Source organism: Botryllus schlosseri, chromosome 16, assembly GCF_051294905.1.
Source record: "Botryllus schlosseri isolate E-star chromosome 16, Bs_hap1, whole genome shotgun sequence".
Taxonomy (NCBI): domain Eukaryota; kingdom Metazoa; phylum Chordata; class Ascidiacea; order Stolidobranchia; family Styelidae; genus Botryllus; species Botryllus schlosseri.
Genome location: NC_137251.1, coordinates 5445881 through 5473781, shown reverse-complemented (window position 1 = coordinate 5473781; position 27901 = coordinate 5445881). Strand labels below are relative to the sequence as shown.

Here is a 27901-nt window from a genome sequence, read left to right as displayed (position 1 = left end):
GCAATAAAGTAAATTATCACGTTCGTTACAATTTATCAACGCAGGATTAAGGAAACAGGTTGATCGCAGCGCATAAAGTTAGTGTTAGCCCTGTGATTTAACATACCGGAGCAAACTATAGATAACTAGTTATCTGTAAAAACTGCATACACTGCGTACCATTCCTGTACACAAATATTTCTGATAATGACCGTGACGATTGTCTCCTAGGAACAACGAATTATGTACCCCCCATTGCAGAGCGATATCAATATTCTATTGTCTGTTTCTTAGCTGTACCGTACGAATTGGACATGACATCTCAGTGATTACTTAATTCAGCTGGGCACTTTACTAAAATTTGGAGGCCGTACTGGTCGCTGTAGACTATAAATTAACATTATTATCAACGTAAACCTCTAAATGACTTAATTCTCCCAATTACAAGCAACTAGAAGTATCCCACTGTGCATATTACATATTTGTCATGTTTTGCTTGCATTTGTTCCGTTTACTATATTGCATTTCAACGCACCAGAAAGGATCGGGTCTCCTTTGCAAGAATGCTTTGATTCTGTGTTGTGCGGCTTTGCATGTCTTCTAATTGATTATATGGTAGGATATTATTGGACTTTAATTCGTTAACGAACCATGAAGGAATATTGGATGGTTGATTTAACTTTCAAGTTGAATACAGGACATTGTTATGTAGCTGCTCATTAGAGGTATTGTTTATTTACCAGGATATTGATTGTTGGTTTTGTTCCATCTAAACTGGTCTGATGTTTTGAAGTGCTCAAGAGGGGTTTGTTTACTGTTTCACACTGCGCGTGTGTCACAACTAAATTAAATAAGTGTGATCTGATACGTTGCCGGCATTGCCCACTTTTGAATTGCACGCATTCCATTCTTACATATAATTAGGGTACAAATGACTCCCTCAAACTTAATCCTTTCCAGCTTTATTGAGATTATGAGGCTATTTAACGCTTCACCTATGCAAGAAGAGAATATTTCCTGTTTTCATTAATGGAAATGTTTTGAATATTAATATAGACTGCCACTACAAAGGTAAGTTGAGTTTTGATTATATATATATATATCACATATTTCACCATATTGAACAATTTTTCAGTAATAACTGGATGATAGAAGCGTTACTGCCGGATTTCTGAGCGAAGACAGTTAATCAATGTCGAAAATCAACCATCTTCATTTGCCCGCTCTGCCTACGATTTTCCGCTTCCCCAATATAGCTCAACAGTCGATGTGAGGTCAATTGTAGACATTCACTGGAAGTACATTTGTGCATTGGCGTGAAGTGAATATTAAACTCCTTGTGCTGCTTTTTCAAGCTGGGGTAGATGTTATAATGGATAACATAGACAGATTAGACACGGACAACCGGTTTTATGTTCCTCACAATGCAGATAATTTCCCAAAGAAAAATCTCAATTCGTATGTCAGCCGTCAGTCCGAACCAAAATGTCTGCCCAATCAAGTCGCGATGGCTAATTCTATTCAATATCTTCCGAGTCCAAATCGAGCCCCTGTTCCCTTGAACAGCTCGCAAGTACCCGGGAACGGAACAGAATTGGAGCCATATTTTCTAAACTACCATTACAGAGCGAACACTGCTCCAAGTGTCAATAACGGATCTTATAACCTCAAAAATGCAGTCTACACCACAAATAACAGTCTTCCTGAAAAAGTTTCGATTATGCAGCCACGGCAGGCATACAAGCTTCAAAATCCCGCTTACGGGTTGCAGTATTCGATGGCAGACCACAATCATATCAGCTTCTCCAACCAGCCACCTCAACAGCTAGGCGGGGCGTCGTATGCTCATCAAACAATGTATCCTGCCTCCCAATCGAATTCTCCGCTAGCTCATTCACAGCGCAAGAATTGGGAGCAGCCGTTACCGAGATCGGGTCCCATGTTGAATCAAAGTACACCCACACAATTTTATACTTCAACCAAAGATCAAACTATGTCGACCTTACCAACTCAAACTACCGCCGGACTGTCGTACATGTACAACATGTCCGGAAAAAATTGGGAGCAGGCTCGTCAACCTGATTCTGTCGACTTCAAGGGAGGCGACAGGTTGCCAGGGCTTCCTATCAGTGTGACTGGAACGCAAGATGCGATCGCTTGTAACAGAAAACCTGTGGATAGTCTGAAATCGCATCCTCGTTCATCTGTGGTGGGGCGGAGTCCTGTTACGTCTCGTTGCATTTCACAAGCGACATCAAATACAAATAGCTTACCGTTTAACGCATGCGCCCCAAGCACTGTGCAGAATAGTCTTACCCCGAATAATGGTAGTCGCAACGTTGTTGCGGACACAACTGATCAAGCCAAGGTGATTGTACCCGCAAGCTTAAAGCGCCAGGGTAAAGAAACTACTCCAGATGGTGATTGCGTTACTGAAAAAGCCATTTCAAATAAAGCATCTCAGCGTGCGGATGTGAGACGTAGAGCATCCTCTTGCGATACGCCAGCTTCCAAATCGTCGAATACCTCTAAGCAGTTGAAACGAAGGTATTTTGAATGACTAGCTGGACGTTAGGTTGTGTGCTACTGCAATGATTGATGTAGTTACAGCGAAGGAGTACTGTCGGCTCTCTCTTACACAAAAGCTGTTGTGACTAGGATGGGAGATAAGATGAAACCTCAAACCCAAACAGCTTTGAAAGGACTCAACAACACTCCAACCACAGGTATGAGGTGACTCCTTGCTATAGCAAAACAAAACTTCACGAAATCTGTACATTTTCTATATGTTTTTGATGTCGATTTTGCAGTCTGGTATGTGGTGTACGAGGCGAAATTTTTAATTGAAGCAGCAAAGTTGCAAAATAATCTCTACAGTTACTGGATTACTTTTCAAAATACAGGAATTGTGGTATTGGCTGACAAAACATGTTTTTGTAGTGGTAATCTATTTATGACTAGTATTGTGTGGCAGCTATCAAATTGTTCTGACTCTCCTGTCAACTTGATCTGATTTGAATGTTGCCATTTGCAATGCCCTGCAAACTGTTGCGTCGGTTTTGTTTTGATTCTGTCAGGGCCCATTTTTTTAAGGTCAACTTCAAAATCAACTCGTGGATGATTCTTCAATTCCAACCTCTCGGCAAAACACCGTCAAGGTTGCGGCACACTTCAGCAGCCACATTGGACTGAATTCTTTACCGCCACCGCCAGCCGATCCTCCGCGCCAGTCGGCACAGAGTCTGAATGTCAAAGTCGCAAGCGCGGATGTCCAGAAGATGAAATCAGATTTTCCGTCGTGCAATTGCAATGCAGGTACGACTTTGTTGACTGTGTTGCAGCGTACATTGCGTCAATTTCCAATTATGTTTCCAGTGGAACAAAGCGAGGCGCCGTATTACACGCATCTTGGTGCTGCCCCGGATATTGCCGGCATTCGCTCGCTGTTTGAAAAAAGAATGCGCTATTCTGGCGACGCTATCAGAATCGAGAAGGTACTTGGCTGGGGTTGGGGTTTTAACTGTTTTCCGATTGGGTACTCTGAAATAAGTAGGGTGCAAGGAGTAAGTACTCGAATCTGAGTCGTCGAGTATCCTGGGTTGTCATGACTCGACTCAGTCATATTTTCAAATCCGTAAAATGACTCGACTCGAATCAATTTGTGTATTGAACTCGATTTGTACTTGAGTCATTGTGTATTACTTGAGTCACATGACTGGAGACTAGGACGGCCATCGGCTGAGACAGACATTTCATTGTAATTTTGAAGAAAGGTAAAGTCACCCCATTATTGGTATTTCGTCTATCAGTCCTGATACTTGGAAAATAGAACCAGAAACTATTCGGACTGAAGAAAATTATGACATTATGAATGCGAGCCATTCTATATCACTCGAGTGGATTGAACTCAAAACTGAACAGTGTCATGGACCTGGTCTCGAGTCACTCCGCTACAGAGGTGGTCAGTAACGAAGTACTTCTACTTTTTGTAGTACTTGAAGTAGATTTTTCCTACTCACACTTCTTTTTAACTAGTTATGATTTTAGACTACTTCTAGTTCTACTTGACAGTTTTCAGTTTTGTAATCAAAAATAAGCGTAGAATACCTACTTACTTACTTACTTGTGAACCACCGCCTCTACTTCTACTTGAGTAGAAATACCGGCGTTACTTCTACTTCTACTTGAGTAGCGACGGTGACTACTTTGACCACCTCTGCTCCGCTACGACTCGGACTCGACCCACTACTCGCCGACTTGGACTTGGACTTGACTCGGTGGTGAATTGAAAATGACTCGACTTGACTCGAGTCAAATCTAAAATAGTGTGATTGACTTGCGACTCGGAACCTGGTGACTTGGTTACAACCCTGCAAGTACCGGTATCAATTGTAATGATTTAAGTCGAGTACTGAGAGTTTATATTTTTGAGTACCAAAATTCTAGGCACAAGCGCGTCAAAACCCCGGTTGGCCATCAAAAAATAATATTTGTGTAAATTACATTTCCATGAAGTAGTAATCTACCCGCAAGATATGGTCACCATGAGCTACGAAATGTCATGGTGAAGAAAGACAGAATGAATTTTGATGAAGTGTGCGGCTTAATTTTCTACGTGGCCGCAAAAAGGCATAAATTTGAACTTTCTAATGATTATTACTGTCATGACATCAAAACATGATGGTACTTGAATAATCGAATGCAAGATTAAAACCCGGTTCGAAATAGAATCACTCAGCTGCCGTACTCAATTTTTCCTCGACATACATATAGGGATTCCTCTAACATTGCGTAGTACACCTCTCTCTGTACAGTACGTACCTGATTCATAATGGCTAACGGCGCCCCGAAAACACAAATTACAGTAATTTAAAAGTTAAAAGGAAGACACTGCCCATTTTTTCCCACAATTTATATCGAGAAACTACGCAAATTTATCGAAAAACAACTTCATTCTGAATGTAATTTGATCCGTCAAAGTAAGTAAATATATTCTTACCTACTGTTGAAGTGAAATTGGATGTAGTTTTGTAAAACAAAATGCTTGATCTTGTAACACAAGTTAGTCAGTCGCCATCTACCAGAAGTCTCAGAAAAAGCAGAATTTCTCCGCTACCGACTCAAACCCAAACTGCTTCGATTCAGATCATTTACACTGGAAAGGAGGGCAGAACGGCCCAAGGCTGTCCCATGACAAAATCGGTAAGTTCATTCGACGAATACAGCGGCTTTAGACAACAAAATTTTCGAATGTCTCTTTTGGCGCAGGTGATACGAAGGTCCGGACCGGATGAGAAGGTCCTGGTCGTTTGCCGACGCCGTCCAGGCCACCGTTGCTCCACCGCCGTCATCGTAGTGATTATCTTGATTTGGGACGGAGTAGCTAGACCCCTGGCCGACTTTGCCTACGCGAATTTTGCGAATTACGTCCCAAAGCACGGGGAGCCCACGGAGAGAAGATGCGCCACCAATGAAGAGTGAGATTTTTGGCTGAAATTTGTTCAAAAATCTAGTGAAATTAGAAAATGGTTCAGTTCAGAAATACGGAAATTTCTGTTCAAATCCAAATCCGACTTTCAAGCAGTGATGGGGATCAAGTCACTGCCTTCAAGTCACGAGTCATCTCGAGTCATTGCAGATTTTGACTCGAGTCAAAGTCAAGTCAATCGATTTTCGAAGGTGACTTGAGTCAAGTCAAGTCACTCGATTTTTGGAGGTGACTCGAGTCAAGTCACAATTCAAGTCAAATTGAATTTTCAAAGTATGAGTGATGATTAAAAGTCATAACACTTTCCCAGCTGTGTGAAATACAGATTAATTATCAATTTATCTTGAAACAAATAACTAATATAAAGTTAAATGTACGTGCTCAAGGCGTTGTATCGCACACACACACATAGAAATGATAATAAAATATGTGAGTAACTGTATGGTTACATGCTACAATCTGTTATTATCAGCCAAAATATATGATATATAATATTTATACATATGAATTTGTACACTTACACAGCGATTCAGTCGACACCATTTGCTTATGAAATTGACTCGTAAATTTTGCTCCGAGTCACGAGTCAATCCACAATTTTGAAGTGCCAAGTCCAGTCATTTTTGCAAAGTTACTCGAGTCAAGTCCAGTCATAAGAAAAAGTTGAAAAAGTCCCGACACTGCTTTCAAGTAATCATAAATCTATAGATCTGGTTTTGCATTCATATCTGATTCTAAACGCATACGGTAATTAATTAGGTATCATGTCTGCCTCTTAGTCCAACCCTTGCATTGGCGGAAGTTTATTCAAAAGTCGCATGTAAATTGGAAACAATTAGTAATTTCAATGCCGAATCCTAATTTAGCTTAAACATAATCATAACTCTATATCTGATCCAACTTTGGCCAAAATCTTAGAATCAATATTAATCAAATCCAGGGGTCACTCTTGTTCGTAAATCATGGGTAAGTAAGACTGGCAGTCGGAGTCCCATTTCAACCCACTTTTTTCAACTCTGACCAAGTGATGTAGAATGGCTTGCATTCATAATATCTGAAGAGCTTCTTGGAGTTATAGAACTTCAATATACAATTGAATAGTATATTCATATTGAAATGAATCCGAATATTTTCGGCTGACACTCATCAGGGGTAATCGTTAGCACCTAGTAGAGAATTGGAAAGAACATTGTATATCAACAATCATAGCACAAAATATCACGTCACCAGCATGAAATTTCGAATGAGATAAGTGCCACTGTGGCCGCGTGGGAAGAACGTCACAGCGTTTGCAGTAGCGCATAAACCAGCATGTCCTAAGATTTATCAGAACACGTGCATCACGCTCGGTGAAAAGCTCACCCTTACTTAACTCATCCGCTCAAGCTTGATGCTGAGCGATCAAAGGCCAATAATTCTGCAATCGGCAAACATCTGTTGGATAATCCGATTTGTGCGAATAATTATCGAGACGACGGATTTCGCGTCGTCGGGAGGGGCCGTTCACACTTTCATTCGTTCACTTTTATCAAAATACTCCAACCAAAACTCTGTCAACAAAAAGAGTTTGTGTACCACCTAAAAATAGTGAATTGAACGTTCTCTCATTCGAAATTTCATGCTGGTGACGTCACATTTCGGGATACGATTGTTGATATACGATGTTCTTTCCAATTCTCAACTAGTGGCTGACGATTACCCCTGACGAGCGTCAACAGAAAACATTCGGGTTCATTTCAATATGAATAAACTATTCGATTCATAATAACGTTTTTTTCCTTACTTTTAACAATTACTGTCCCATTTTGCAAGCATCAGGCTTGATAGACGAAATACCAATTTTGTGGTAACTTCACTATTCTTTGAAGTTATAATGAAATGTCTGTCTTGCCAGTCCTAGTCTCGAGTCATATGACTTCGTTCAAGCCATGCACAATGACTCGAGACTAGTCATTTTACGCATTTTGAAAAATGACTCGAGTCAAGTCAGGTCACCAAAAGATCGCGACTCGAGTCGAGTCATTACAACCTTGCTTCGTACTACAGTACATGTTTCGTATGCTGTGATGCGACCAATCCAAACTATAATTCCCAATTAGTGTGTAATTTCAATGCTCGAAAAAGTCCTATTTCACTATTCAGCTCACGTCATTGCGCCCTGCCATAGACGTGGTGTCAAACTTGACGACACGGCATTATTTTCAAACCAGGAGAACCTGCGCTTGCCAAGGATTTGACGAGTCGACGTGCGGCGCCTCGTTCTCGTTCGGTTGCTCGTGGTCGATGTACTACAACGGTTGCAAGTACGCGCGGTCCCACAACCCCAACAAGTACAAGCTGGTCGGCACGAAGGACCCAGAGGCCGAGAAGTTTGTCGGGCTGATCTGCGAGAAACTGGCCACTGCCATGTCGCCGCTGTATGAGATGGCGGCCCCGGACGCGTTCAATAATCAGGTAACCGTTTGTCTTGGTAGGCCTACTCGTAGTGTCAGCTTGTAGTCTACTCCTGTGCTCTTGAACCTTTTCGGAATGGTACACGCTTTTGACCTTTACACAAAAGGTATACCCTCTGGTCCAGGAGTAATGTGTAGAAAGTTGTTGACTGAAAAAAAGGTTATCACTCTCGCCTTAATCTCGCCATCACTGATATGATGACTAAAAAAATACAAAGACGGTCATCACATGGCCTCATTATCAGTTGCAATTTGCCTTGAGTCCTAGTCCGAGTCGGATATACCCCTGTACAACCTATAACAGTCGTACACTCCAGTGTTAGGGTCAAGCCGCTACCTTCGAGTCACAAGTCATTTCGAGTCATTGCACATTTTGACTCGAGTGAAGTCAAGTCAATCGATTTTGGAAGGTGCTTGAGTCAAGTCAGGTCACAATTCAAGTCAAGTTGCCCATATCGAAGTACGAGGCATGATTACGTCATTACATTTGCTAGCTGTCTGAAATACATTTTGAGTGGTCGAGTGTTAAACTACATAAGCAGTTGCATAGCCTCTATTTGTAGTTACCAGCCAAGATAGAGAATAGAAAATAGAGAAACGAAGTGATAAGATGCAATACATTATCCACTTATATATTCATATCATTCAATTCGAGCCTGCGCCAATGGTTGATTAGTACTTATACTATATTCAATTTCAATAAAACAAGAGGTTTTATAAAGTTAAGAACAGAGAACAGAAGTAGATATTTTGCTTCTACATTACTTTACTACAAGTTTACAAGAACGTATGCTGTAAGCTTCGATCACGTCGCTTGTGGTCAATTTATTTGTGAGAGAACAATGGAGGCTAATTAAAACACGATCATCGCTCTCACGGGTTACACCAGCGTTTCCCGAACAATCTGAACATATGCAAGATTCGGTGATTTTTATTGACACGGATTACTTGGTGACTTGAAATTGACTCGTGAATTTTGCTCAGAGTCACGAGTCAATGCACAATGCACATTTCTGATACGCCGAGTCAAGTCTAGTCATTTTTGCAAAGTGACTCAAGTCAAGTCATACGAAAAGGTGACTCGAGTCATCCCAACACTGGTACAATCTTAAGAAACTCTGGTAAACCCGTTTTTAAAGCACTGATGTACACAGCGAATGGGATAGTCTGCACCAAATGCGTTGTACCGTGGAAAACGACTCTTGGTTTGTAACACTAGATTATAATGCAATAATAACATGCTGATTATAGGATTACCGATAATATCAACTAAATATTACATTTTAAAAGAAATATTTTTGTTACGTCACAAGATGGTAGTAGTAGCCTACTCAATTTGGCCCTGTCATACTTCACCACGTTTGCTTTCCTCTTGCGTAACAACATCGGCCTGTATTCAGGTGGAGCACGAAGAAAAAGGCTACGAGTGCCGTCTCGGCGAAGAGAAGAAGAAAAACTCGCGGCCCTTCAGCGGCGTGACCTCGTGCCTCGATTTCTGCGCGCACGCCCACAAGGACCAGCACAACATGGACAACGGCTCCACCGTCGTGCTCACCTTCACGAAGCCCGAGCTGCGACAACCTGGTACTGGAAACGCGGACGAGCAGCTTCACGTGCTGCCGCTGTGCGTGCTGGACTTGACGGATGAGAATGGCGGTGCGGAGAAGATGCAGAAGAAGCTGGCGTCGGGAGCTATAGAGGTGTGGGAGATTACTTTTTCTTTGTTACCTGTCGCCTAGTCACATACGGTACCACTGTTCTAACCAAGTCATCGTATCGCATAGAACGGAAAATTTTTATATTCTATGCCCGCCTCACTGGTTCCATGCCATACTTACAATTAACCATACCGTATGTGATACAGTTTCCATACTTTCTCAATTTTTGATGGTGGAAATTTGTCCAGCCTTTACATACTAATTATTTTGGGTCCCTGATCCATTTAGCAAGCCCTGATAATCAATGCCATTGCAATTTCTTTGCGTCAGCGATGTAGGTTGCATCATCGTTAGAGTGCTTATCGCTTAGTTTACTTCAAAAACATCTCGATCACGGTGTCTGACTAAAAATTTGAAATCTGAACAGAGACCTGTCAGTGAACGATTTTTGTAGGTATGCAATCGTCAATCGATATGACAAATCGAAAGTAGGGATATTTTTTCGTGGTTCTGGCAAAATTGCGAAAGTATGGAAGTATAGAAGAATATATATCAATATCATAATTGGATATTCCTATACCATACCATACTTGAACATTTCCATATTCCGTACCGAAATATTGTCCCATACCATACTATGCCCTGCTCTAACGGGCATTTTTGTATTCGTTTTTGCAACTTGTGTGTTGAGTAGCTACCGTCAGTGGCTATGTATCAGAGGGGTTGCCTGACCTTTGAGCATGTGACTCAATGAACGCCGATAGTTAAGCACGTAACACTTGAGCCTGCGACTTCACAAGCCCCAAACTAACCCTAACTTCAACGCACGTGCTCAAGTGTCGCATGATATATGTCGAGTGGTCAGCAGTGCTATTACGGTTGCTAGTAGCAAATCATTCTCATTCTTCTACTTGAGTAGCGATTTGATAGCGTATGACGGACCCTGTAACGAAACCTTTGTCTTTCCAGCTATTGGGTCGCTATCATCACGAGGTGCGGCTGCGTAGCGCCCCAAAATTGTCCAAGAAGCAAAAGTCGAGGGCCAAAAAGAAAGAGAACGCCTCCGACAGTCCCTCGTTCAAGAGAAAGGGCCGTCCACCGAAGAGGTCCACCTCGTACGATACTCCGCCGCAGAACGGCAAGTGCCAGAAAGCCAACGACGCCAATATGGATCACGCTGCCTACATGAAGCAACCGTACCAGTGAGTAGAATTGATGTGAATATTGTACCGAGCAGGGTTGAAACCAAGTTGCGTTGTTACTGGTCACGGTCAATCATGTCGTAAAAGTAGTTATCGCTGGTATTCAATTAGAAGTAGAAGTAAAATTATAACCACTTACTTAGTGCAAGTAGACAAACCTACTTGGAAAAGTAGAAGTACTCCCATACTGAAGTCATGCTCGATGACTCGAGCGCAATTGGATTCAATACACAGAATGACTAGCGTCTAGTAAATTTTCATATTCACGGAAAAGTGTTAAGACACGAGTCCAAGGCATTGCGTTCACCGTTTAGTTTTGAGTTCGAGTAATGTTCTACCCACATTTTTACAACTCTGCTTGGGTGATATCCAATGCCTCGCATTCGCAATATGCTGATATTCCTCATTATTAAGACTTTCTGGCCCTAATATTCATGTACGATTACTGATAGACGAAATGCCAGTATCGTCAACTTTACTATTCTTCGAAGTTGCAATCAAATACACAATGACACGATTTCAAGTCGAGTCAATAAACAAATTGAGTCGAGTCGAGTAATTATCTGTATTTAAGAATATGGCCCGAGTCGAGTTGAGTCACCAAAAAAATTGCGACTCAACCCAGGAGCGCCAACTGGGCTATGGCTATATATACATGTTTTTTGCAGACAAGAATTTATCGGTCAGCCGCCAATGTACCACCGGCACGCGGCCGCCGAACAGCACAAGTGCATGGCTCCGATAACAGAGGCCGGCCCGCCCGGGCCCAGCAACGGCCTGATACCCAACGACAACCTGCCCTCTATAAAACGCTTCTTCGTCCAAGGCCAGGAACAGGGGTATCCGCAACAGGAGTGCCCCGTGCAAAATTATCCAGGCAACCATCAAACGCCACCTCACCATTCGTCCAGGGCTAACGTGGTCGGCAGCCCATATAGCACAACCATGGCCCAAGGCGGTTTGAGATCGCCCGGTGCTGTGAATCCTGCGATGATGCATAGCATGAATTCGGGCACGGATGGGTATTCGACGCCGTCCACGCCACACAGCGCGTATGGCGACCCGATGTCCTATGCCAACACGCCGCCTGGCATGCCGCACGAGGCGTCCTTGCCCGAGGAGACGATTCAGTATTCGGACTGCGAGGATAATTTTCACGATCCGCTTATCGGGGGAGTGGCGGTCGCTCCAGGACACGGTTCGGTGAGTATATACTCTACTTTTCAAAATGCTTAAATTAGGTTTGTTGCCTAAATTTCCGCCTGATCACGAAAAAAAAAATCGACCACATCACACATCTAATATATTACTCAAATATTGCTTCACGCAATGAACTGCATTCACATCAGTATTAAAGGAACAAAACCTTTGAAACATGACATCCACGCAAACAAAAAGATTATAATGCTCCCCCCTCCCCCCTGAGAACCCCGTTTATCACGACCCCCGTTCAAGAGCTACTGCCCTAGCAGTTATGATTTTTTACTACGGATACATCTACTTCAGTTTTCAAGCAAAACTAGGCCTACTTTTTACCTGGTTACCTCTGGAAATAGCTTCCGATTTTCACAAAATGAAATTTCACCCTGTTTGTCCGCGTTTCAACTGTTAATTTTCAGGTTCTGATCGAGTGCGCCAAGAAGGAGCTGCACGCCACCACCGCTCTACGTTCCCCAAATCGATTTTACCCATCGAGGATATCCCTGGTGTTCTACCAGCACAAGAGCATGAATTGTCGCAACCACGGCGCCGCCGAGTACGAAGCCAAGGAGGAGGAGAGGAAAAGGCAGAAGGTAATATTTTATCAAAGAAAAATGTAGTCTCATTACTTGATGACTTTTAAAGTCAATATTACTGTTATCGCACTGCATAATAATTGTTACTCAAATACTTGACTTGACTCATAATTGAATCACACTGGTATTGCACAGGCACAGCCCTACCTATGACCTCCGACTTAAATTTTTCAACCACGGTGCACCCATATTGCTTTGCAATCTTGCAATGTTCAAAATGCTCCTATCTGGATTAACGCGGCAAAGATCTACGAATGTGAATAACTCGGCACCGCCAATGCTACGAATGTATTGCTATGTAATACTGTGCGGAAGCTCTCGTAACGAAAAATATTATTCCCCTTCGTCTATCAGCTGGAGAAGAAAAACGAAACAGCCGTGGCACAACAAACCCCGTTGGATTCTCCCAACTACAAATCTGTCAAGACGCAGCCCGGAGTGTCGATGAACTGGTTGGAATCGATGCGACAGCCCCACCCGGACTTAGCCACGGCTAGGTACGATCAGGCGATGAAATATCCTCACGAGAGGTAAGGGAAAATATTATGCTTCAAATAAATATGAATATTATAGGATAGGTGACTGGTGGTAGTAAAGTTAATTCAAGTAATCCAGGTCAACGAAGAGTTCCTTTACGAACACAAAATTTTTCATTGATATGCCCTGCTGTACGTCTGTTAAACGTTTCTCCATGTGTTGCATATTTTTAATTCTCACTCATTTTCTTTGTTATTGCTACCAAATAGTTACCGAGACAGCTGACTGCGTCTAGTGTTATTTTCAAAATTATATCGTCACGCCATAATTGGTTTTCATTTGAATTTGTTTCTATGCTTGTCGTTGTGCTGTTAACTCTCGATAAGGGATGCACGAAAAGTCTACGAGTTGATAATGCTGCATTGAAAATAGTAAGGCAATCTATTATTAAGATTTTTATGCTGGTGACATCACACTTGGTGATACGGCTATTGATATATTTATTTGAAAATTATGGGTCATGCAATCTCTACTAGTTGCGGACGAGTGCCAGCTGAATATATTTGGGTTTGTTTCAATATGACTGTATTGAAGTTCTGCACCTCCAGGAGTGTATAAATGTATAATTTCAAATTATCACAGAAACTCTCTCGCGCACCACCACCAGCTATTGTCAGGACCTATCGCTGCGCAGCAGATGAACCCGGCACGATGGGGCGCACCGGTACACTACAGATCTGACAGAGATCTGCCCGTTCACGGCTACATACCGAACCCGACGTATTTCAACCAGTCTACTGCGGTACGGCATCCCAATCTACCTCAATATCCATATTCCGTGCCGCAGCATTCGACCGAAATCGCGGGACCGAGAGTTCACTCAAACACCGGAATGTCGGAATCCGACGCTCAAGCTATTATGAACGGAAAAGTACCGGCGATGAACACATCGCTACCCCATCGCATGCCGGTACCGCGAGGGTATCAGTCTGTGATTTCGAGAAGTAATTCAACGCCGTTGCCGCAATACTCGCAAGCCGTTTCCAGTATGATGGCGCAGAATCGGAATGATAACACCAATTCGCAAGTACTGTACCCGAACCCAATGAACACGACTCATCCGGGACTGTCTCACGACCTACAGTACAGAGGCAACTCATATTTGAAGTATGGGGATCCGTCTGGTATGTGACTCACTGTGCTTTGTTGAAGGCTCGTTTTGCGATATTGATATGTGATGGAGAGTTACTGTGTTCCAGAGGAGAGACATTTATTAAATTATTTTTCATCGGTCAATCGGATAGGTTTCGTAAGCTTGAATAGCTGATTCATGACTTTTAACTTTGATTGGCCGTGATAACATTTGTTATGAAATGGTTGGATTAGTTGCAGCACCCCCGATCTTGTAGAGCCTATTGATTACTTGAAATTATTTTGTTGTTTCCACGTAATGTGTACCCTATGTTCCGTGATATCGGTGTTGTGCACCTGGCCGTACTTTGAACTTCTTTGACGGGCTATACCCGCCGTCCCGGATGTTTGTTTTAGAGGTGTTCGCATGTTAATGATACTTTGAAAATGCCGTTTTTAAGCTCACCGTACCTTGCGAACTGGATCAGACTATCATGGTAAAGATGTCGATATGTATTTTCTATATTTTCACTCGTAGATTTTTGTAGTGGATGTCGTTGACTTTTTAGCACTTTAGATGTTGAATAATCAGTATAGATTTTGTAATTCTGGTAAACCAATGTTAGCTTTTTGAAGGCTATTCGTGTTATTATGCTCGCACGAAGGATTTTACTTTTAATGTGATTTGTTCCTTGTTTATGGTAAATGTATTCGGTAATTTTTACTCTGCTAACCTTGTCACACTTTGAATTACTGGTAATTACTAATTAATGTGTCTTATGCTAGTGGAAGCCGGTTTTGCTTCTTCTCATAAGCACAGTGTGTTGATCCGAGATTAAATGCAATATAATGTATGTGTAATGAAAGGTTTTGTTATGGAAATTGCGCTATCGTATTTGGAAGGCTTCATTCTGATGAGTAGGAAGTTGTCGATGTAATGTCGCTGTGACTATGAGCAAGGCAGTGCTGGACCGAGAAGAACAAATGTGTACTATATCACTAGTGCAGGAATACTTACTAGGGCTCTTCGATATGCTGCGTGGACTTTTTGGTGAACCTCCCAGAAATACTGGTAAGTGGAACGAGCGATATCTATTATATTATAGGACGGAAGTACATGCCAAACTAACAACAAACAAGTCATGCAATCTGAGCATATGATTTGTCCATGCGCTCTGAAGATGTGTTGTTTGCAATACGTTTTCCATATTGGTGTGTCTACTGAGATGGTTATAGCAAGTAGTCATTAATGATAGTGAAGTCCAAGTAGAATCACTCAATGCTAGTTATAGTCAGTTGCAAGTGTAGCGACATTCAGGACGACAGAAAAACAACTTAAGTAGAAATAAATAAACCTTAAGTCTGGTACTACCCAAGTAGTTTTTAAAGAATAGAACTAGAAGACGGATAAGACTTGTTAGCCAGTCGTGCCGTAATTAAGATTTTCGAAGTCGCTATCGTTACTTGCTATAGTGGCTACATCACGAATGACGATTCACCTCAGTGATACAAATTCATCACAAAATTACTTTCTACTTGACAATTAAAAAATATATTTTCCTCCAAAAACTGCTGAGCGGAAATTAATCGCTTCGGTCGTCATTAGAAATAGACAGAACCTATTTGACCACTCCGAAAAGGTCGAAATATATTATGGCAACTAACGCCGTTAAAATATTTCGACTCACACACTCCATCACTAATTATTCAAGTCCGTCACGAAGGTTTACAGAATTTGATTAGTCATTTTTTACTTTATCAAGTATGCCGGACCCTAATTGTGGAGCATCATCCCACCGGCTATCCGACAGTCGACGAGCATGTCCACATTCAAGTCGAAATACAAGCAATTACTACTAAGAGCTTCTTGGAGGTACAGAACTTCAATATACAATTAAATAGTATATTCATATTGAAATGAACCCGAATATTTTCGGCTGACACTCTAAATGAATACCAGTGCATCCTCAAGATTACCAGACCACGACCTGACCTATCGATCTCGCCACCCCATTTCTTGGCGCTTGTTTTTCTCTGTACTATCTTATTTACTTTTGATTCAGTGTGCATGCCTCCTCTTTACATCGCCTATGCCAGCGTGGGTGCCTGATTCCATAGACTAATCCAAGTCGCTTCGACGCCTTCCTATCGCAGTTTTGTGGTGTTTCGTAATTATTAAAATACTAACAAACGTAATAAGCATAGTGATGAGCGTCGGCGCCATCCAAGCACACGGACCGGGTTCGATTCCCACCGTCGGAGGTTATTCTAGGCTCCTCGTCCCCAGTGTCGTTGTACCTGCGGCGATGAAAAATACCCGATAAAGGAAACAAAAGGAGCAAGAAATAGCTTCTAAATCTAAAAAGGACCGACGAAGAAAGAAAAACATCGAAGAAGACTGTGACATCGGGCAATAGGTCGAGGTGGATGCCAGTTCAAGAGACCCCAGCTGTTGGTCGTTCGGCATCCCCTGTCTGTTCATTTCATCGCATTGTGTGTGTCTTGTATATCTCATTGTACATCGCGTGTGTGTCTTGGATGTCCTAATCCAATCCAAATCCGAACCTTCAAATCCAAATCCTAATCCATAACTTTTTCATATTCAAGTCCATGTCCAATCCTAATCCAATTCCAACTGGAAATTCGGAAAAAAAAACTAATTTATGCAATGGAGGGATTCGAAAATTTTCTTTCACAACCAACGATTCACTTGATTCAAGATAACCTAGTAACCATAAGTACATTAATAACTGATCTGAATGAAGTTTGTCGCCATTCGCCACACGACATTTCAATCTCCCAGAAAATAGATAAATCCAATCCAAATCCTAATCCGTTCTAAAAAAAATGTCTAATCCAAATTCAATCCAAATCCGACAAAATTTCACAAATCCTGTTTTTTCAAAACCTAATCCTAATCCATGCTCATCTCTGGTTTGCAGCACTCTGCAGTTTAGTTTGCACAGTGACCGAGTTTGGATTTTTGTATCGCTGAATCCACGGTTTGCCTGCAGTATGACTCTAGTTGCCATATTATGGGATAGCATCCCGTGGTTCTTTGCACGTATGAAAATATATATATAGTATATCGACATACTGAATTTATTACGTTGCTGAATATACTTGTGAGCCTTTATGGTGGATTAGGGTTGGTGGCTGCTCTAGGCAACTTCATTGCACGTTGCACATGACATTAGGAATGGGAGCGCCTACGTTCTCGGCCTCTCAGTGAGTACCAATGTTTTACGGCTGTGCATCAAAATTACATATAGCATTTCATTACTTGGCGTACCATCACTGATTAGTGATTACCATCATTCTTTTCACTTTGACAGATAATATACATGCTTGGTAACGGATGGAGGATCGATTTGCAACGACCAACGTATTGTGCCTGTTGAATCGCCGCAGCTTGGGTCTTCCACTTAATGAAAATGGACGATCGGTACGACGTTCTCGCAGCAATTACAGATGTGATTTCCGAATCCTCAAGTGCATACTGGCTGACAAAGATATATATCTAGAGGTATGAGTGGTCCGATCAAAGTTAACGAAAGTTTGAACATAGTTCATCTGTTTTCATATTTTTCCTTCAGGTCATAGCAGGAAAACGAATTCATCGGGCTAATGCGCCATCGTTTTATCACAATCGATTATTCACAAACAACTATCGCACATGGTTCAATTTGTGCACGAGTCCAACGTCTGGTCCTTCGTTGATGATGCACGACCTTTTTAATCCAGATGCAACTCATGTAAATCCACTACCTCTCAGGTATTTTTAAGAGGTGATTTTAAAGTTTGGTCCTGGCACTGTAGAATGGAAAGTTGCCGGAGAGCCAGAGTGGAATTGGTGGTAACGTCACGCGCAACTTTCCGTTAACTTCCTCAATTATTTTATGTACGAAACCCCTCTGTCACGCGCAACTCATTGTCTTAAACAACCACTGTTTCCAATCAGGCCGGAGAGGAGCAGGGTTGTAACCAAGTCACAATGCTCCGAGTCACAAGTCAAATTCACTTTTATTGTTTTGACTCGAGTCAAGTCGAGTCATTTTCAATTCACCATCGAGTCAAGTCCGAGTCTAAGTCATCGAGCAGAGGGTCAAGTCCGAGTCATGGTATTATGACTCGAGTCCGAGTCCAAGTCATTATGTTGACTGCTCAGTTTCCAGTTGAAGTCTTGTTAAACTCACTTTATATAACTATATTTGGTGATATCGAATGTTTCGCATTTATAATATACAAATTTTCCTCACTTTTAGCAGTTTCTGGTCACATTTTCAAGTACCAGTACCAATCAGACGGAATCCCAGAAGGGTGCTCGCTTCACAATTCTTCGAAATTACAGTGAAATGTCGGTCTTATGGCCGTCTGAGTCTCGAGTCAATACACAGATTGACTCGAGTCGAGTCAATTGAGCATTTTGAAAAAATGACTCGAGTCAAGTTGAGTCATCAGAAAATCATGACTCGAGTCGAGTCATTACAACCCTGGAGAGGAGAGCTGGGGTCGGCCACTTTGATTGCTCTGCGGACTGGTTTCAAAATGAATTTTTTTCGCTGTACGATCTTCAAAATACTCAATTGTTCGCCGTCATTGAAAACGCTCCCATTATGGAGGAAAAATATGTTTTGAGCCTTGAAATTCGAAGTCTAACTGTTCCCTGTAACCGTCATGATTTTGAAAGCCAGTCGCCACCCTTTTTCAACGCTAATTTTTAATCCAACCTGCGTGTTATGTGCTTTATTTTCTCTGTCAATCAAAAATTAGTGCATTCCATGACTTGAAACGGTGGTTCCCTCCAACGTGGGCGATTTTGAGAGACAAAGGGGCAAAAATATCAAAGGTGCGATAGTGGGGGTAAAATCGTAGAACGTCCAGTGAGATATACTTAATTAACGCGGTAAAATATGCACGTGGAGGCGGGCTGTTCTGCATATGACGCGAAGGTCAAGGGAGCATCGGTTTTCCGAGCATCTACCACCTCGGAAAATAGCTTCTTTTTGCTAAATTCACCAGCGATCAGAGTTAGGTGAATAAATATCGCGATTGAATGTCCACTTTTTCTGATCCGTAAATATGGGGGGCGAAAATTTGGGTCGAGATTGATAAGGAGGCGATGAGTCCTAAAAAGGTTGGGAACCACTGACTTGAAATCCAAATTAAACGTTATTGAATCCCAGTCAGAGGTGGCCACGATCCGGTTCAGGGCTGGATTAGCAGGATTTCATCGATTTTTAATGTAGCCGGACTGGATCCGGATTTTTAATTTGTCTTGAAAGTCGATAACACCAGGGTTGTAATGACTCGAGTCATGACTCGACTCGAGTCCGACTCGAGTCACGATTTTCTGATGACTCGACTTGACTCGAGTCATTTTTCTAAAATATGGAAATGACTCGACTCGAGTCAATCTGTGTAGTGACTCGACTTGGACTCGAGCCAAGTCATTGACTCGAGACTCAGACGTCCAAGACCGACAGTTCATTGTAATTCCAAAGCCAACACACTAATATTGGGATTTCGTCTGTTGGTACTGGTACTTGAAAATGCGACCAGAAACTGCTTAAAGTGAGGAAAATTCGTATATTATAACATCAAACCATTCGATACCACCAAAAAGAGTTATAAAAGTGGGATTTTAACATGACTTTTACAAGAAACTGAGCACAATGACTTGGACTCGACTCGAGTCATAATACTGTGACTTGGACTCGACCCTCTTTTCGCTGACTTGGACTCGGACTTGACTCGGTGAATTGAAAATGACTCGACTTGACTCGAGTCAAAACTATAAAAGTGAGATTGACTTGTGACTCGGTAACTTGTGACTTGGTTACAACCCTTGATAACACGCATTTATTCATATATACTTGTAACCAGTGTTGGGATGACTCGAGTCAACTTTTTCGTATGACTTGACTTGACTCGGCGCTTCGAAAATGCGGATTGACTCATGACTCGGAGCAAAATTTACGAGTCAATTTCAAGTCATCAAGTAAACGGTATCAATCAAATCACTGTATTTTGTGTATGTTCGTATTGTTCGCAATACGCCTGTGTCAGTCGTGAGAGTGACCAGGCATTCACTGAATGTACGTTTGAAATGTTCACAGGTTACGTTGTCGTAGTAGTAGAAGAAGAAAACAATAGCAATTAGCGGACCTATGTTTCTTAGACGGCTCGGTGCTAACATTGCACAGTGATCACCTTTACCAACCCTCTTGTATGATTCAAATGAAATCCATATCAATTTTTTACAACTTCTCGAGGCTTCTATCTATTCGATCCTATTGGCTGATATAATAACAGACTGCGGCATAGCTATATAGTTAGTCGCGTATTTTATTTGCGGTTCTACGTGTGCGTGATAGACACCTTCTCGCTTGCATATTGAACTTTAGATTAGTTATTTGAAGTAAGATAAGTGGCAAATTATTCTGTCTTTCACACAGCTAGCAAAATGTAATGACTTTGGATCGTCACTGATACTTCGAAAATTCAATTTGACTTGAATTGTGACTTGACTCGTGACTCGACTTGACTTGACTTGTCTCGAGTCACATCCAAAAAAACGAGTGACTTGACTCGAGTCACCTTCAAAAATCGATTGACTCGACTCGAGTCAAAATGTGCAATGATTCGTGACTCGAAGGTAGTGTCTTGATCCCGACACTGCTAGTAATTCCATATCCAAATCTAGTTGAGATCCGCAAATCGTCTTTTTCCAATCCCACCTCTCCTTAGCTACTTGTGTGCCTGATGTTTTCTCGTCTCGAAAGCTCAGACTTATTGCAGGCCAAGAATCGTAGACGCCGTCTCCATGGATCCTCCCAACGGATGTGTTCCGAAACCCAATTCGCAACACCTACCTTGCATCTTTCTTCTGACTAAAGACGGTTGGATCTACCAGTTTTCGATAAATGACGCGCGGCGATTGAACAGAATATGTATCCGTACCAGATTGTTTGCGGATAATTTCACCGTATCCAAGTCGCGCACATCTGACAAAGAGGACATCTTCAATGAAGAATTATATCAAGCTCGAGAGCAGATTTCCTCAATCGTTTTCAATTATCAATACATAAGCACTGACGAAGAAATGGGTGAAGTTCTCGTTAAAAGCACTGCGTCCGTGCAAGGACAGATTTTCAAAGCATATGTTATTCTTGGTGTATTTCCAATGCGTGTTATCAATCATTTTGTCACTGTGTCGAAAAATTCCGACTTGGAAATTGATTTAATGACCGATATGTTGGTTTTAACGAAGAAAACCGGCTCGAAAGTTACGTTTTACGGGAGAAAGGTGATCTCGTTTTGACGTTGGTTACCTTTTGTGAACCTAATTTGTTATACTCGATACCGTAGGATATTTTATCAAAATTCTCAATCAATGAAGGCGATCTACAAATATGCCAGCCTATGCTGTTCTCCGAATCAAACACTTATATCCGTGGATCTGTCGGTGATGCATCGATTGGTTTGCCATACATGAGCAACCCGCTCTTCCTGGATGATTTCGAAGAATGGTCGGATCTCTCACTTTTTTCAACTAAGGTAAGAGACACTGTTTTGGTATCATAGTGCGGCTTAAGAAATATCAGCAAAATGTTTTAGCAGCCTACTGCATGTGTTGCACCATTGAACACCTATCACATATACTGAAAGCAGCTCGATTGCAAATTATATTACAGTTGACAAAAATATTGTCAAGCTAATATTCCTGTGTCTTGCTATCTTCTTGGCGATGAGTTTCTCGGGATCATATAGAAATATTAACTCGAAATTGTATATTGAATTTGTTGGTTTTACATTATGTAATTGAAATATTTTTTAACAGGCTACTAAGCACTTGGTGCGGATCGGCGGTGTCCCATACCATTATGCAGTTCCGGTTGATTCAAATTGTACGACCTGGTCGATGAGGAGTTTGGTGAACAATATTGAGGTGTTAAAGTTTCATGTAGGTACTATGTATTATTTTTCATTTGGTCGCTAGCTCTTCCCATATGAAGATCACAGTTGACCTTGTAGCTTTGAAGAGTCGCCGACCCCTGATCCCTGAACCGGTACTGTTCCACAGATCACTTGGTGCAAATCTGCACAATGAAGTGTTGATATAATGCCAAATGGTATCATTGGATATCAAAATGAAGTGTTTCTCATGTCAAAATAACCGGAGTTCCTACATTCAGTTTCCTATGATATTGATAGATTACTATTACTTCTAGAAGTACTTATGATTAAACTAGCATTACCACTACAAAATTAGAACTCCCTTTTGGTGTCACTGAAAACCTAAAATTGTTCTGTGTTCGTGTCCAATTGATCGCAGAAATTGGCTCTATGTCAGGGGACACCCCTGCTCTATGTAATCTGGCAACCTTGGTAGTGGTTGAGGGATCCAAAGCAGACACATTTATTATCGGTACAACCAATTATTTGAAACAATTTACCCTTGTCGGGACGTCATTGTCATCACTCACAGGGCATATCTATCGCAGTGTGTGTCGAACGCTTTCCAGATAGTATTTCGTAGCGGTGATCTGATATTCCTATAATTGACATACCATTATAGCTACCAGAGCAGCAGTCACATAATTCACACATCATTTTTGATGCAGGTTGATCAGAAATGGGACGGCAGTCATACGTCCGGATTTCGATTTCATCCTGACAATAGCGGACGCATACTGGTAGTTAATAAACGTACTGCGACAGTGTACCACTTTAGCACAAAGCCTCAAGGCAATGACTCCGGTAAGGCAAAAGTATTTGAGTCTTGTCAGCATGGATGAAAAGTGGTATATATCTTTGGTATTCCTGCAGTGTCGAATCAATCGCGGGAATGCGCGGCAAAACTTGAACTAGGTGTGAAAAAGTCGTATGAAATCCAAATCAATAGGCCGGAAGAATGCCAACTACTGGGTGAGCATGCTTTTTGTTTTGTGCAAAGGTGCTCGGGACTGATGTGCTTCTACTTTTTCCTAGTTCTCGAGTAGATTTAGCCTACTGGCACTGGTTATTCAAGTGGTTTTTTTTTGCGTCACTTTTACAAGGAAAATTTTTATTAGGTTACGTGCAATAGTCACTGTTTCACGTTAACAATATAAATTTTCCCTGCTAAAAGTATTTGACCCATATACCAATTTTTACTTTTATTAAGCTACTCGAGTTTCTTCGACTTGAGTATCAACGCTGGTTACTGTGACCGCTCCTGTTTTCTTGTTACGTATTGACTGGAAGTCCTGTTAATTTCTTTAGCTGCAAGGTCATCTTATGGTCGAACTCTAAGAAGCCCGCGCAGGCTATCATCTTCTCAATCGACGGGGTCGGAACTAGGAGTGCTCGCCATGTCGTACGAGAACGAGCTGGATGTTATTGCGGTTTTACATTTGGAGGCGTCCGCGTTACGACAGAACAATCTATCACCTGATGCGCTCTTCAGTAAGATTTCGTTTTTTTACAAGTGTAGCCGGTTAAAGCAGTCGTTGATTGAAGTATTTCTACTTTTTTGAAGTGCTCGGGTAGATTTTTCTCACTGGTTATCATTTTAGACTACTTCTACGTAAGTTTTCAATAAGCTAGGCCTAAAATACTTACTATATTAATTAATTATGCTTGTACTTGAGTAGGAATTTATGAAGTTACTTCTATTACTGTTTTTTTTTTCAGAGGACTCAAGTAGAAGCTAAACTGCTTACTCTCGGAGATGGTCAAAGTATTCAGTGTTGATACTCAAGTAGAAGTAACAATGAAATTTCGTCTCGTATTAGGAGTCGCAGCAATTTCCAAGACATCAAAACTACTTCGAGTGAAAGTAGAAGTGGGAGCAGTGCAATGGAGGAAGTACACAGAACCTACTTAAGTATTCCAAATTGGTGTACTATCTTCTCATCTACACAACTAATCACTAGGGCAAGTTTTTGTTGCAGTTAAATCTGCGGAAAGTTGCATTTATCTATTTTTGACAAAAGTTGCACTATAAGACCACATTTTGCTCGATTGACTAATAAAAGGACAATTTACCGGCTCAGCTTCCCAAATACCCGTACTTCGGTGCTGATTTACGGTGTTTCAGTCGAATTTGGCCGTGTATTTCACAAAAACCGAAAATACTTTCATGAAAAATCGAAAAAGTTGCAAAGAGTTGCATGAAAAAAAATGGACAAAAGTTGCACTATAAGATTCCTTCAAACAGCTTAAAACAGCATTCTCCATATCTTACGAGTATTTAGGAAGCTGTCGGAAGCCGTAAAAAAAATTGCAAAAGTTGCAAAAACTTGCCCTACTAATCAGTTCTCCCCACGAACAGGTCACATTTATAGCGTTTATAATTGTTTTAGTTTTGGAATTTGGGTTGATTGTCGGGGTATCTTAAAAGTAGGGTTGGGGGTTAGAGATAGTTCCGGGTATCGTAAGATTAGGATGGGAGGTTAGGATTAGGGTGTCGTAAAATTACGGTTGGTGAACGCTCATTAGTAGAAGTACCTCGTTATCCGCCACCTCTCTTCACGGTGCTCTCTGACATTGCTGTTTTCCCAAGTCGACTAATCTCTCCCAGTAGCTGTAATTTGTCCAGATCTCGTCGTTTCGATTTACGAAAATGAAGACGGGAAGAAGATCAACTCCGTGTGCGTGGAGCATGACCTTCACGCTTCCGATTCCATGGAAGTCAACATCACCATCGACGAAGACACGCTGATCTACACGCGAACGGAGATGCCGAATTTGTTGAATTATAAGATTATGAGATTTTGTCGCAAGCGCTAGCAAACTGTTGGATACAGGAGTGTTTACGACTTGCTTCGTTGGCGTGGCCCGTAAATTTTATAGATGCCTGTTCCGCTCATTTTGAACAATATTCGTACTATGATTGTTATGGATGTTTGATTGATCGTTGATGTCTCGCGCTACCGGCTATAGGACCGTTAGTGAATGAATATAGGAAGGTCGATCGCGCGGACCCGCAGCTCGATTTGCAACTATGTAGGCTTATTCGGTGCCGTCCATACGAATTAGGAAATGCAGAGGAGATGGCGGGACACGCCAGTAGCAGGTGAACAGAGGTTGTAACAACGAAGCACTTTCTGACTACTGAAGTAGTTCGCTTGGCCCCTAGTACTTCTCTGGGTGGATTTTTCCAATCATCTTGTATCATTTACATCGAGCGAATATAGTTTCAGCCTTTACCTTGCTCGTCAACAGGATCAAGCTTAAATTGTACCTCACCTGTGGTCTATTTAGTTTATTGCATCATCATTGTTCCAACTTCTCGAGGAATTCAATCCTCTATTTGCCTGATTATCAACAAATTGGTCCTATACTGATACCAGCGCGTGCTCGAAGGTGGTGCGGACACTGACGGTGAATACCCTTCGTCACTCTCTGATTGGGTAGTCCACTTAGTTATTGTCGATCCGTTTGCAGCACTGATTCAATGCAAAAGTCGGTATTGTTAGATTTTGAGTTTGAAGATGTTTTATATCGAGATGGGGGACAAGATTTCGCATGGTATATCTTGATTATATCGGCTAACTATGTACCAAGTTTCAATGCTGTCACTCAATGATTTGGCGAATATTTCGTTATCCGAACCGACTATTATGGGTGTGCGTTGAACCGAAAGTAGCCTGCCGCATAGCAGATTTTACGCAAAAGTCTCTATTGATATGTCTCGATCTTAACGATGTTCTATACAGAACCGTCTATTTATTCCAATATATTCGATAAAGATTACGATTAGCCAACTTGAATATGCTGTAACCGCCGTAATTGATCGATGACAAATCACGATTACCGCATGCCTTGTATAATATAGGAACGTCGAATTTATGAACCGCACTGCTCATTTGTACCTCACCTATTATCATCAATTGCGTCGTAACGAATTATCCAAAGTAATCACTCGTAGTCGCGCAGTCGGTAGGTAGGCTATTAGTGATATGCTATATAGCAGTGGTTCTCAACCTTTTTGACCTCACGGGAGAAAAATTGTTCGCGGCACACTTGGTTCTCAACTTGTTTTGGCTTACGGCACCTGAAAACTACCAGAATACTTAGCAGCACCCACAGTCTTACAGTCGAAGTACTTCTAACCTTTCGGAGCACTCAAGTAGGTTTTGTTCAGCTTCAAAGAAGAAATTACGGTATCGTCTATATCAGCACAAATACGTATACGAATGGTATGATTTGACACTGGAATCATTTTCAATTCTTCCGCAGCTTTGGTCCCAAAGTTTATTTTACGATTCTAGTGCAAGCCGAAGAATGACTTTCTTCGCTTCCGAGTGAGGATTTGAGTTTTTAGCTATTACCTCTGCGCCCACAACACTAGCCCGCTGTGATCTCGTTGAAACTTTGGTCTGCACTTATATGCTATATTTCATAAGATTTGTTTGAAAATATACTCTACCCACTACCGTATTGTCGATATAATTAACCATCGCATCGAACAGGCCAAGCACGATCGCCACAAGCGAATACGGAGGTTTAGAGGCGTATGCCAAACGCATTTCCACGCAGATCGTGTAGCACGCGGGTAGATAGCAATACCTAAATTGTTCTGCTGGCGGAAAATTTGTTAACTGATGTAATTAGATCAACTTTACTTCTCAGTTCTCAAATTCGTCGCCGGTAACATAACGTTGCGCTCCGAGCCTACATTTTAATGGCAGTGCCGACACGCTGTCTAACAATCGCAATGTGGATGTATATTGTTGGTAATTGGAATTTGTTAACGTGAGCATCACTTCTAAAGGAATTCACTTCTCGGTGGAGATTAGGAAAACGATGAGGATTTGAAAATTGCATTGTCTTACAAGCGCCGATGTGTCTTCTCTTCTCTGCGTTCAATCAACGCAATGTACAAAACTGAATTCAACCTTCATAGCGGGCTATATGTCGGGTAAAGCGAATTCGCGGAGGATGTTGGTTGCGGGCATGACAGCAATTTTGATTTGTCAAATGTACTTTACAAACTTGTAACGAGCCCGTTTCTAATTATTGGTCGTCTGCTATAGACTAGAATTATTTAGCGCATAATCCCAACAATTCCGAATAAATCACTCGCGGCGCACTTGCGGTTGAGAACCACTGTGCTATAGTATAATTAATTTACGATCGCCGTTTTGTCATGTCTCTGGTCACCAACGGGCACCATTAGCTCGTAGAAGGAGAATGAAAAGCACCATTCTGCTTGGATACAAACATTTTTGAATCACGCATCTCTACACTATCGCCATTGTTCAAATTGATGTTTTTTTAATGTTGGACAGGTTAATATACAGTTTGAACATTGTTACTTGTCAAATTCTATGAATATAGCAGATTTGAAAATTTTATGCCAGCCAACCAAATCTTGACGATTTAGATATCAATTCGTTTGAACTCAGCGGTTGCGGATATTAATATTATGTAAAACCGAGCAGTTATTTGGTGTTACGGTCGGTCGCAATATCCGTACTATTTGTGGGGTATGGATTGCAGGTATTCGTGTCACGTTACGGGGCGCTTAATTCGTCATAGCAGAATTTCGAGTTCATTCTGTCTTATTGTAATACGATATTATCTCTAGCGCACACCAATCGTTGTTTCATCATTATTTATTTTGAATGAAAAATCGGCCACGCGCTTATGTTAGCATGGTAGTAGCAGCCCTATTCAACCTATTGTTACAATAAAGCAATGACTCTCGCTCTGTTTATCAACGGGG

General features: G+C 41.6%; 2 protein-coding genes across 4 annotated transcripts; both read left to right on the top strand.

The window, feature by feature from the left end:
* Positions 1 to 307: 307 nt before the first annotated feature.
* LOC145458839 (uncharacterized) lies at positions 308 to 15066 on the top strand. Its single transcript, XM_080337333.1, has 14 exons — positions 308 to 1050; positions 1115 to 2526; positions 2584 to 2705; positions 3073 to 3294; positions 3355 to 3473; positions 5125 to 5181; positions 5248 to 5456; positions 7678 to 7921; positions 9321 to 9620; positions 10548 to 10780; positions 11449 to 11983; positions 12400 to 12573; positions 12931 to 13106; positions 13696 to 15066. Exons 2-14 carry the CDS (start codon positions 1352 to 1354, stop codon positions 14243 to 14245), a joined length of 4116 nt encoding a protein of 1371 aa, XP_080193459.1. The 5' UTR covers positions 308 to 1050; positions 1115 to 1351; the 3' UTR covers positions 14246 to 15066.
* A 2059-nt stretch (positions 15067 to 17125) lies between these two features.
* On the top strand, positions 17126 to 25069 carry LOC145459118 (DDB1- and CUL4-associated factor 17-like). Of its 3 annotated transcripts, none has more exons than XM_080337737.1 (10): positions 17126 to 17149; positions 17520 to 17710; positions 17781 to 17959; positions 20986 to 21493; positions 21556 to 21744; positions 22028 to 22150; positions 22812 to 22947; positions 23017 to 23115; positions 23452 to 23634; positions 24770 to 25069. In XM_080337737.1, exons 2-10 carry the CDS (start codon positions 17543 to 17545, stop codon positions 24958 to 24960), a joined length of 1776 nt encoding a protein of 591 aa, XP_080193863.1. In that variant the 5' UTR covers positions 17126 to 17149; positions 17520 to 17542; the 3' UTR covers positions 24961 to 25069. The 3 variants fall into 3 exon arrangements, with proteins under 3 accessions (XP_080193863.1, XP_080193862.1, XP_080193864.1); XM_080337736.1 differs by lacking the exon at positions 17126 to 17149 and adding an exon at positions 17162 to 17412; XM_080337738.1 differs by lacking the exons at positions 17126 to 17149; positions 23017 to 23115 and adding an exon at positions 17162 to 17412.
* Positions 25070 to 27901: the final 2832 nt, after the last annotated feature.

What these genes read in the sequence shown, in the direction of transcription:
- LOC145458839 (XM_080337333.1), top strand. Translation starts at nt 1,352, where the DNA reads ATGGATAACATAGACAGATTAGACACGGACAACCGGTTTTATGTTCCT. An exon ending in TACATGAAGCAACCGTACCA is followed by an intron (nt 10,781 to 11,448) that starts GTGAGTAGAATT and finishes TGTTTTTTGCAG; the next exon opens with ACAAGAATTTATCGGTCAGC. An exon ending in TCGCTCCAGGACACGGTTCG is followed by an intron (nt 11,984 to 12,399) that starts GTGAGTATATAC and finishes GTTAATTTTCAG; the next exon opens with GTTCTGATCGAGTGCGCCAA.
- LOC145459118 (XM_080337737.1), top strand. Translation starts at nt 17,543, where the DNA reads ATGGAGGATCGATTTGCAACGACCAACGTATTGTGCCTGTTGAATCGC. An exon ending in TCTCACTTTTTTCAACTAAG is followed by an intron (nt 21,745 to 22,027) that starts GTAAGAGACACT and finishes ATTTTTTAACAG; the next exon opens with GCTACTAAGCACTTGGTGCG. An exon ending in ATCACCTGATGCGCTCTTCA is followed by an intron (nt 23,635 to 24,769) that starts GTAAGATTTCGT and finishes TAATTTGTCCAG; the next exon opens with ATCTCGTCGTTTCGATTTAC.